This window comes from Syngnathus scovelli, chromosome 16 (assembly GCF_024217435.2).
Source record: "Syngnathus scovelli strain Florida chromosome 16, RoL_Ssco_1.2, whole genome shotgun sequence".
In the NCBI taxonomy this organism is placed as follows: Eukaryota; Metazoa; Chordata; class Actinopteri; order Syngnathiformes; family Syngnathidae; genus Syngnathus; species Syngnathus scovelli.
The window spans coordinates 5,405,804-5,416,949 of record NC_090862.1 but is presented as its reverse complement, the minus strand read 5'-3'; the positions used below and the strand labels follow the sequence as shown (position 1 = coordinate 5,416,949).

At 46.4% G+C, this 11,146-nt stretch overlaps 1 protein-coding gene across 4 annotated transcripts in view; it reads right to left on the bottom strand.

Moving 5' to 3' along the window:
• Positions 1-305: 305 nt before the first annotated feature.
• pde4a (phosphodiesterase 4A, cAMP-specific) overlaps positions 306-11,146 on the bottom strand; it is a 32,308-nt gene continuing 21,467 nt past the window's right edge. For 3 of the 4 annotated variants that reach the window (XM_049745455.2, XM_049745458.2, XM_049745457.2), the window contains exons 7-15: positions 7,344-7,437; positions 7,107-7,270; positions 6,937-7,035; positions 6,247-6,411; positions 6,060-6,159; positions 5,798-5,952; positions 5,596-5,718; positions 4,566-4,748; positions 306-3,952 (exon numbers count right to left, since the gene is read on the bottom strand). In XM_049745455.2, the coding sequence (XP_049601412.1) occupies positions 3,431-3,952; positions 4,566-4,748; positions 5,596-5,718; positions 5,798-5,952; positions 6,060-6,159; positions 6,247-6,411; positions 6,937-7,035; positions 7,107-7,270; positions 7,344-7,437 (1,605 nt within the window). In that variant the 3' untranslated portion in view covers positions 306-3,430. Of the gene's footprint in view, positions 3,953-4,565; positions 4,749-5,595; positions 5,719-5,797; positions 5,953-6,059; positions 6,160-6,246; positions 6,412-6,936; positions 7,036-7,106; positions 7,271-7,343; positions 7,438-9,140; positions 10,814-11,146 lie in introns of those variants that run through there. The other variant, XM_049745459.2, reaches the window with a different exon arrangement.

The window sequence follows — 11,146 nt, the reverse complement described above, 5'->3', positions numbered from 1 at the left end:
GATTGGATGGTCTTTTCAGAGAGATGAATGTGATTGGTTTAAATTTGGACAATCCTCTTTCTTTCATTGAATCTTAATGATAAATGACGATTGGCTTTGAGGGATGTCACTCAATACGTCGCAGCCATCTCGTGTCAGTTTTGACACTTCCAAAAGGTCAAATATTTTTATTTTTTTATTTATTTTCATTATTATTTTAATTTTTAACATCCTAATATTATAATACATAATATAAACCATATGTATTTATATTTGGTTGTACTTCTGTAAATACCCAAAAGACCAAAGAAATTTCCATTCAAAGGTACCATGTAATATAAAAATCGACCTTTATTGTATTTCTAACACACTTTACAGTACTGAACAGTGAAATAAAAAAAAATATATACTGATATACTGTCATTTTTTTATTTATATATAGGTATTTGCTTAATAAATGTGTTTATTCACAAAATGACACCTCGGCTCTTTTAAGAGGAAAAAAAAACTTTCATAAAAATAACAATAAAAAATAACTGGACACATTTTGCATGTTACAGCGAGATAATTTACAAATATTACAATCATTTCGTGTTATCTTTACCCCCTTGTATAATTTCTACCCCTTTAGTGAAAACACACACACACACAAACACACTCGCACACAGTCACACACGTGAATTAAAGCTAACAAAAATACTCTTTAGAGGGAGTCAGTCTGCATCACTCCAACCTGACAAGCAGGCTATTAGTTAAAGTTACTAAGAAACAAGAGGAGGTGATAGTGCTAGAAATGAATGTTCAAAATAGATACACTTATTATCTATATACGGGTCACATATTGTGTGACTACAATATAGCCGCTGAAGTTTTGACTTTACATGTCAAATTAATTAATTCTCACGCGGCGGGTGGATAACCTTTTTGACTCTACATTGAAGGGTTTGTGATTTGGCCCATTAGAATAGCAGAATTAATGGTGAAACCCCCACCCAGCTCAGACCACACACTCACACACCACACACACACACAGACAACTTGAAATTCTGCCTCCGAGCCTGGTGAAATAAAGTGCTGGTACACGTATATTTGAACAACAAAGAGGTGACGGTACAGGCAAACAAGAACATACTGAAGAGGTGAAGGTTGTGGCCTGCAGTGTGTTTGTATTGTTCAATCATTTACAATGCAATATACATTATATACAAGAGTGATTATGCTTACACCTATGTGATTCTTCTTTTTATTTGCCCCTCCCACCAGCCACCGGAATGATATAAAAATAAACTGTACACAAACTGTTCAAAGAAAACAGACTTCCCGCGGTTTTCTTTTTTGTCATTTTTAAAAAGAATGGCAGCAATCAATCCACTGAATAATCTTATTAATAAGAAACAATTTGCTACAGTATCGTGTTTGTATGGCAATTAAATAGTAACTTTTTTTTATAGCTATATGACATCACAAGAAGAAGCCACCCAAAGAAAACTATTAATTTTACTAAAAGTGAACAGGCCAGTGCATACTGTATGGGAATGTTGTGTTAATGTTTGTTTCTCCATATTCCCGTGGTTACACTCACACAGAAGAAAGAGCTTAATTTCTGACCTGCAGAATCTGCTCTCTCACCATCTTTCACCATCTTTTGCTTTTTACCCTGTGAAAACTAGTTTTTTAAAAAAAAAAAAAAAAAAAAGTGGGCAACGATACATTGAACATCATTTTAGGCCTTATTTTCTCAAACTGTCGCGCAACCATGATTAAGTCATTCAAAAGCAGGGTACAAACGGGCTGACTAATTATTAAAATGTCAGAGACACGGGAAAATACAAAGAAATAAACAGAAGAAGCTAAGCTAATGGTTAGCTTCTATGGCAACTGTAATGCGGAGGCTAACTTGTCATTTTTATTGTGTGTGTGGGGGGAACAAGCTCAGTTCAGCCCGATTATCAAAATATATGTACCCCGCTTAAACGCTCACTAATACACAACACAATTATTCCATCTACGTGATAGCTGCAAGGTAGTGATTTCAACAACAAAAACATTCTTCGTGTTGGTCAGAGCACAGCCACAACATACTGCAAATAACTGACCAATGTATTGAAACAAACAAGTACACAGACAAAACTATAGTAGGATGTATTTCCTCCTCTACGTATCGCGGCAACTATAAATCCTGCTTCCGACATTAAGGCAAAAAAATAATGACAATAGACCTTTTAGCAGTGACCACCTCTATGGAATTAACTTAAGTGGGCGTGTACGTGAAGTGGTCCGACATAAAAATAAAACTACAAGGGATTTCCAGACCAACATTCCTGAATTCCTTTTCCCATAATCTTTACTCATCAACTTTGGTGATCATTGTATGAGGACTTGAACACAGTGAGCGGGCGCGGTGCAAAATTGATCCGCTGATGGCGTAACAATCCAATCTTCCTCCCACTGTTAAATAGAAAATAAAGGCAAAAACGTATGCACCGAAGCATCGCATGGCTTATATATAGTAGGAAAGAAATAAGAGTTGGCAGGAGGGGGGGTGTGGGGGGGGGGGGGGTTAATTATGATTGCTCTGTTATACCAGCAGAAGAGCAACAAAGGAAGACTTGACAGCTGAAAACATGTCACCACAGACACACCACAAAAGCATGGACAGTAGTTTCCACGAAGGGGACAATCAAAAGTGAGAACAAAAAAAAGCACACGCGCACACTCTTGTCCCACAATGCATTGCTTCACCACTGCTCTCCATTCTGGAGGCCGGTGAGTCAGAAAGGCACAGAGCCATCTTCTCGTAAAGGGGTACGGGACCCGGGGCGCCCGGACATCCATATTTCCCCCAGTGACGTCCAACTTCTTCATTTTTCTTTTCCGACAGAAATGGAAAATAAAAATTAAAGTTGCTCGCTTTGCTGAGGAGAACAGTTCCTGTTGGGATTCTACTGAACATGAATCGCTAAAAGGGACTAAACACTCCGTTGAGAGATGGCTTTTTCCAAAACAAAACAAAACAAGAAACGAATCATTGTTAGCGATCCCTTGTGTAAATGCACACATACAAACATACAGTCAAGTGTGTGTTTGCAGGAAAACAGCAGCCCAGGGGGGAGGGAGGGAGGGAGGGGGGGGGGGGGGGGGGCTGCGATGCTCAATTATTCTGCATATATGCGCGTGTGCGCACACCGCATTCAAAACGAGTGTGTGTTTATCTGTGTGCATTCCCGTCCCAGAGTGCTACACCATGTTGTCCAACGCTCACTACTTTGCATCTACAGTTGCTGTGTGATGAACTCCTCTTGATTCCCTTTTTTTGAAAAATAGATTTAAAGGTCTGTTTAGTCACTGCGGTTCTTATTATTAATGTTCTCGGTTTTTGGCCTCGTGAAAGGATGAAAACAGATCACATGTGCAAGTGAGGAGGGCTCCGAGACGCAAGAACCGCCCGCACTCATGTATCGTCAGCTTGTGAAGAAGAATCCTCCTCTTCCTCTACAGGACTGGTGTCGGAAAATCTTTCCTTCTTGGATTCGGTCTCCGGCTCGCCTTTCAGCTCCTCGCCCTGTTCCTCCTCCTCCTCCATCGCCACCTCCTCGTCGTCCTCCTCCTCCTCGATGATGTCCTCGTTCTCCTCCTCTTCCTCCTCTTCTTCCGCCAGGACGTCCTCCCCCTCGTCCCCTTTGTCCCGCTCGTCGCCGTCTCGCTCCACGTGGTTTGGGCACGCCGCGGCCTCGCCCTCGTCGCACTCGGCCTGAGAACCGTCGTCGAGGGTGAGCTCGAACTGGAACTTGTCCGCGCAAGCGTTGAGCTCCTTGTCCTGGCACATGGGAGGAGGCGACGGGCTCTGTGGGATGGTACTCTGGTACCAGTCCCTGTTGTCCTCCAGAGTGTCCAAGATGTCCTGGGCGTCGGGGTGCACCAGGTCCCCCCAGGTCTCCCACAGAGGATGGACGATGTAGTCGATAAAGCCAACCTACACGGTAGAGGCGATACATGTTGTTCAGGCCGGTTTAGTCCGATATAAGTCACCCATCCCTCGGTATACAGGAACATGAGCGCTTATTGCGTCGTGCGGTTAGCTAGCTAGCTTTGCTAACAACCCAAACAGTTTGCCGGCGCGGTCACTTGAGAGCTTCTTTACGTCAGCTATAAGTGTATTCAGTGGATTATGTATGCCCCATGGTTCCACTATGCTATCAAAAGCTAGCTAGCTAGCTAGCTAACTATAGCTAGCTTGCTAGCTAATTACGAGGCGACTAGACAAACTCATGTTGAATCTTTTCATAAAGAATTCAGGATTGATTGACTTTTGATCAGAAAATTGTATAGCGCCACCAGTGGTCTCAACATGGATCTTGAAATTTGTTTTTTTTTTTAGACTTTTCATCAGCCTCTGAATGAATAAAGCTTCTCTGTTGGACTCCATAACAAATTAGCATTAACAACGTGGGAGGATGACTCCTGCCTTCCCAGATGCCAGCTCACTCTCTGCTTTTAGCAAACCACCCCAGCACCACCAGCATCTACCAGCTGCCCAGTGGTGCTGCGATCCGAACCCACGCATGAACGACTGGACCGGACTTTACCTGACTCTTTTCCACCGAGGCGGTGTGCTTGTCACACATGGGGCTGATCTCCATCCCTCGTTCCCTCTCCTTGTCACCTTGCCTGAAGAACTCCTGCATGATTCTCTCCGTCCATTGTCGGTACACTGCCAGAGGCTTGGTGGGATTGCTCAAGTCGGCGCAGTGCACCATGTTCCTCAAGACCTGCACAGACACAGTCGCAGATGCCGCCATTAATTAGTGGGTGAGTCACCCGCTTGAAGAAACAACTCAAAGGGTGTCACTAGATGTCATCTGCTTGTTTTTCAACAACTCATCAAGGGCACGGCGAAGATGGAAACTACCCAAGTCCTGACCGCTGACCTACTTTGCTGCCTTTTTCAAAATACATCACCTTTAATGACTTTATAAATCACTTTCAGATGACCCACACTGAAGAACGAGGATCTAATTGTGTAACATTGGACACATACAACACTAATCGGTTGACCTACTTGCAGCGGTCAAAAATCTACTTCTGCGTGGAGACGGGATGTCTGATTAAAAATGCGTGCTGGAGTTGTTTGCTTTAAGACGCTGATTCGTTATCTCCCCACGACGCTGTGAGTCAACTGGGGTCAAATGCGGCCGCCTGCCGCCTCCAGGTTAAGATGTCACGCTCCCTCGAGCTCCGTGCAGACAATAACGAGCGGCTCGGTCTTTCATTAAAGTGTCGCCCCGGCAATATGATGACAAAGTAGATCAAATTCCAAATTGAAAATATACTACAGGGAATAGGATCAGGACCTCGCAACTGTCTAGAATCTTAAGGCGCAAAGTCTTGTGGCTGAAAAACATTTAAAAAGACCCTTTAAAAGTTTGGGCCTTTATTTGTCTTCTCTAATTAATGGCCGGGAAGTCATTATTTATAATACCATCCATATCCAGGCATTCATAAAATAAAATTACTTACAAATTTCGATAAAATATTCCCCTAGATGTAGGGGTGGCCAGTGGGGTGACAGAAGAGCATACAACTTAGCTCCGCCCCTGGCCCACCTTATTTCCTCACCTGTATCCGATCGGTGTAGTGGTCCAGCAACAGAACACCCGAGCTTGTCACTTTCTTGGTTTCCACCATCGTTTTGAGGTCTGCCAGCAGGCTCATGTGTTTGGACATATCTGTTGCTAAAACCTGCATGGAAACATTTTCATTGATTAGTATTAGCGAGGGTGATGATGGGGGTCATGAGAGTTGGGGTATGAAAAGTCACCATATCAATGACAAGTTTCCTCAAGCTCTGTCTCTGCCTCTTGCTAAGGTTCTGGAAGATGTCACAGTTGTCCTCGTGGAGCAGCTTGAAGCCCACAGCCAGGTGATGGTTTTCCAGAACCGACTCGTCGTTGTACATCAGTGCAAGTTCCGAGTCTGCAGGGTGTAACAAGTCAATTATTTTTTCAGTCAAAACTGACTAAAATGAAAATTCCAAAACTTGTGATGTTGTGCCATCTGTCTTGTCATGGGTCTCTACTCACTGGTATTTATGAGGAACTGGTTGGACACTCCCGGATGGTCGACATCGTGGATGGCGGCCGCAAATAACGCGGCCAAGATCTCTAGATCAGTGAACACAGCCTGTCATGAAACAGAGAAATAACACATTAGTAACCACCTCAAATATTTACATAATACTTGACAAACTAAACATTTGGCGACATTTACATCTAGAGCCGGCGTAGACAGCAGTACGTGTGTGGACTGAGTGACATCTGCGGCGTGGAGGCTGTTGTGGTAGGCCACGTTGGCATGGTAATGGTCCTCCAGCGTCATCACGTAGGTGACAAACGTATCCACTGGGATGCGAAAAGTCTTCAGTAGATCTCGCTCCTGCGGCCGGGGAAGAAGCCAGCGCTCATAAATCATTATCGTTGTTAACCTGTGTTGCCTAAGTTATGAGTTGTCTGTTTTGGTTAGGTGACAATTAGTGTTACCTTTTAAGCTAATGCTAAGGAAGTTAGCAGTTGCTCCACAGTAACCAAATATTGAATATTAGGCTACAGATATTTTCTTACAGTGTGATGTTCTTTTACTCAAATATATAGACTACACAAAAAATAAGTCATTGAGGCCCTTTGAGGACAAATTTCAAATCTGATTCGTGAAAACAATCCCATTAGCAGAACAATTAGCTAACATCAGCCAGCATAGCATAGACACAGAAATCTAATTGGACCCCTCCCAAAAAAATATAATGGTCTTTTGGGAATACATTAATATTCCATGAAACAAAACTTTGAATTAAGGTTGTGAATGTAGGTCATTGTTTCTGCTAGCATTTAGCCCGCGGCTAGTTTTGAGTCAGCAAAAATGAAGCAATTAAGCACTCTTGCGTTAATGCGTTGACTTCCTCACCTGGAAGATGGCAAACATAATGCAGCTCAGGGGTCTGTTGTTCGAGAACTCTGCCACACGAAAGATATTAAGGCCCCACTTGTTCAAATCATTCAGCTCCTGAGGACAGCACAGGAAATGAAATGGAACTTTTCTGACGAGAACTACAGAAATAGTTTGTTTGCACTCACTCTGGCTAACGCATCCTCATGTTCAGTCTTGACGCCAAAGCGAGGCAAGGTGGAGTTTGAAAGGCTGGAACTGTGTGTGAGTTTCTTCACGCCGCTGATGTGACACATGGGCTTGTCCCGCTCCCTCAAAGTCGGGGATGGGATCTCCACCTCGTTCTGCTTATCTGCTCGGAGGGATTTCACTTCAGATATGGCGGCGGGTGGGAGGCAAATAGTTTGTCATGGGGTTGGGCTTACCTAGAAAGGTCGTGGAGATGTATTCGGACACCTGGTTCCCTGAGCGACTCATCTCGGACAAATGGGACAACTCTCTGTTCAGCATCCTCTTGAACTAAAGAGTAGAAACATAAATATCGTTTGCTTTATAGTACATCACGTAAATAAGTCACGCTAGGGTTGGGTCGGCTTTTGTTTGGAAATAAATGAATAATGGTGATTTTAATGTGCATCAAATTAATCCTGATTACAGTGTTGTTGTTTTTTGTTAGATAATCATTCAAAGTGCCACACAGCGTCAAAACAAATGAAGACAACAAAAGACAAATTATTGTTGTTTTACGAAATCTTTGTAAAGGTTAAAATTTGGATTCCCGGGTGCATTGAGTGCGACACTAAATCATATTAAAATATGACAAAGAGCTTGAGCGCGCTTCTTTTGAGTCACGAGTTGAATTCACTTATCATCGATGATCAATTCGTCCTTATTCACAAAAGGTGAGAAAACCAATTACGATTCATGACACTTTTTTTTTTCACACCACAATGCTGTCCATGATGATGGCCATGTCCCGACGTTCTGCAAAATGAATCTGACTCCCTTTTGTTTTTCCTCAAAGATGTTTGCAAACCTTCCAAATCTATTTCATTCTCGGGGAGGTAAAAGCAGCATGTCTGAATGGCCAAGGCACAATGCGATGTCCTACTGACCGATCCCTCACACATAACAATCTCTTAGGCAACCCGAGCGAGCGGTTGCCGTGGCAACTCCATCCTCGCAGCCACTCACTTGACGTGAGCGCGGCGGCTTGCTTGGGTGACAATTCGAAAAGGAGTAGGCAGGTGTCTCTGACTTTTACCAAGGTCAAGTGACGACACGCTCCTTCCTTCTTCCTTTCCTTCCTGCCTCTCCTAAAACAAGACCACGGCCTAAAAACAAATCCATTTCCCCTCCTGCCATTTTATTTACCATCATTCACTGTTTTCCTCGGCCTCACAAGGAGGTGCTCTGACATGCTGTCGGACGGGATCAGGGAGTCCACGCGTAGTGGTACTCGCGGCCCCCAAACCGTGTCACTCTCCTTGTCGCCTTTTCCTTCACGCCGATGCTGTAATGCTGAGTCATAGCTGCCAACCGACACTCGCCCGGCGCCAGGACAAACAACACTTCCTATGACACTAACTAACGAAGCCAGCGCTGCAAAGACATGACACACACACGTGCGCAAAGGCGACACGAGTGCAGGCCATTGTGTCTCTCCTCTCAGGATTTAGTGACAACTGTGCTCAGCTTAGAAGATTTGGGACAAAAATGGAAATAGGCACCAATGTGAGCCTGAAAAATGAAGAGTCCAATACAACAATAGAACCAGGCTTCAAAATACAAGAAAATTATCTGCCAATTAAACAGGAGACTTGGCAAGAATTCTTGAGACAAGTAAACAAGTGTATTTACACAAACTAAACCTAAAACAAAATCTTATTTTAAGATTAACTTACTCATAACAAGCAATAAAATCTCATACAGTAAGGGTGCATCAAGCAAACTTTGTCATTGTTCAAAGTACTTCAAGGACCAACCAGACTTCTGTTGGCTCTAAAATGGCAGACCATGCAAAGCAGTGACGTTTGGATAAACAAAGTCAGCAAATAAAACATCAACAAAGAGTCTTCCCTTGCTGTGAATGCGCTAATGCTACTCCAAATCACAAATGCTAACAAGAGGAGTTTCTAATGCATGCTAGTTTGGGACACTTGATCATTCCAGCAATCTAAGATGGCCACTGACAGGCCTCGTTCGTCCTCCGTGAGCCCTACCTGGTCCCACCAGCCGATGAGCCAGGGCCTGGAGCAGGTCTCGCAGAACAGGTCCACCAAGGGGGTCCTGCGCTGAGCCGTCGTCCCACCCCCCTCCAGGACCCCTCCAGCCGCCTCACCGAGGTCCAGCTCTGCCCCTGCCCTCCCCTGCAGCGGGCTGTAGCTGGAGGAGCGGGGCAGCCGGTAGCCCCCTGGTACAGGCGAGGGACAGGGTGACGGCGTGGGGTCAATGGCCTCCACCACACCCATGTTGAGGGTGACGGGAGGCTTGGGCCGGTGGCACAGGCAGGTGGTGCGGTAGTGGAGCGGGGTGGGAGCACTGCAGGTGCCCCATTGGCATGAGGGTGTCGTCAGGGCACGCGGGGAGAGGCCAGGGCACTCCAGAGTGAAGGCTGCCCCGAGTGGGGGTGAAGGAACGGGGGGCGGGGGGAGGGGGGCGAGGGAAGGGGGCCGACTAGCCTGGCCTACATGCAGCACCCCAAAGTGGCCCGCCCGCTCGGCCCAGAGTCCAGCCTCGCTTGCGAGCTAACGACGCGGGGCCCAGGAGCCCCCCCTGGATCTGGAAGCTGTGGAGACTACATCTCATCCCATTTGGTGATCCGGCTGACCCGAATGTAGCGCCGGCGCAGGGTCGAGGGAGATGCGAGCGGAGAGAGGGAAGATTGAGGTAAACAGAGCGGGAGCGTCTGAAGGGCACCGAGACGAGCCTGCGGAGGAAGATGAGGCCGACGTGAGAGAGACGGGCAGGACGAGGGATGCTCGACCGACAGTAAAAAAATAGGACAGTTACACGACGGAAGCAAATGAGAGAGGCGGATGGTGACAGCAGCACCGCGGGACGACCCGAGTATCGAACGACGGGAGAATCGACAACATGGGGAGGACGGCAAGATGATGGGGAAAAGGAATCTGGGCCAGTTTCTTATAATCGCGGTCTGGAAAAACAGGCTCCTTCTCCGTGCGTCGACTGCCCCTCCCCCAAGAGGGCCAGCCTAGTCCTCGTATCAGTGGATCGGCCCCGTCTGTCCCCAGCTGAGCCTGACGTCCCGCTCCGTGTGAGTCCGAGCCCACGGGATGCCGTAGAGCGATCCCCGCCGCCTTTAGCTAGCCACTCCTCCTCCTCCTCTTCGGATGCTGTCGCCCGTGGCGCCTCTTTTTTGCCGGGATGTCGTAGACGACTCTCGCAAGCTAATCAGGCGTTGTGGCTGCACGCGCATGCACGTGCGTGCCTGCGCCCGCTGGCTTCTGATGGCCGCCCCAGTGCGCCTGCGCGGCCAGACGGCGTGTACGTCTGTCGAGAATATGTGCGTGTGTGTGTGTGAGAGTGAGAGACTGAGTGGGAAAACAGCCATCAAGTGTCAAGTTGGATCTGTGCAGGTTGGTTGCAGTGCAAATCCTCCATGAGAGGTTTTCACACTAAACGTTCACCAAAAAGACACCCGACTGAATCTCAGCATGTTCAAACGATGAAAACCAGAAGGGACGACGTTCAACAGAACAAACGGCGCCTGCCGCTTTAAGATGGAACACTACTACAAGAGCGTTGCACGCCATGTCATTGGATCCCGCCCGGACCACATGGCTTGCGGTGTGCATTGCCAACCAATGAGGAAAAGGCAGAGGCAGAGCCTGCTGCTGTTCGATAGCAACCAAGGTTACAGCGGAGACATCAGCATCAGGACCACAGAACACCCCCTCCCCTCTGCCCTTCCCCCTTGAATTCCACACACACACTCATGTGCTCACCACCCACAGACCTTGCCCTGCGTGTGCACGCTCAAGACGCTGCGTAGGCATGCTGCCATGAGGACGTAGTAAAGCACAAGACGCTTTATGCCACACTGATTCCCATCCACTGATGCAAAGTGACAGGCAGAACAATTAAATGCTCTCCCACGGCTGGGTACATTTTTATTACGTAAAAATATGTGCCTCGGCTCAATAGAGATTGGGAAACATTACTTGCCTGCCTAACCTAAAGGGTAAAGTAAGTGTCCAATAAATAC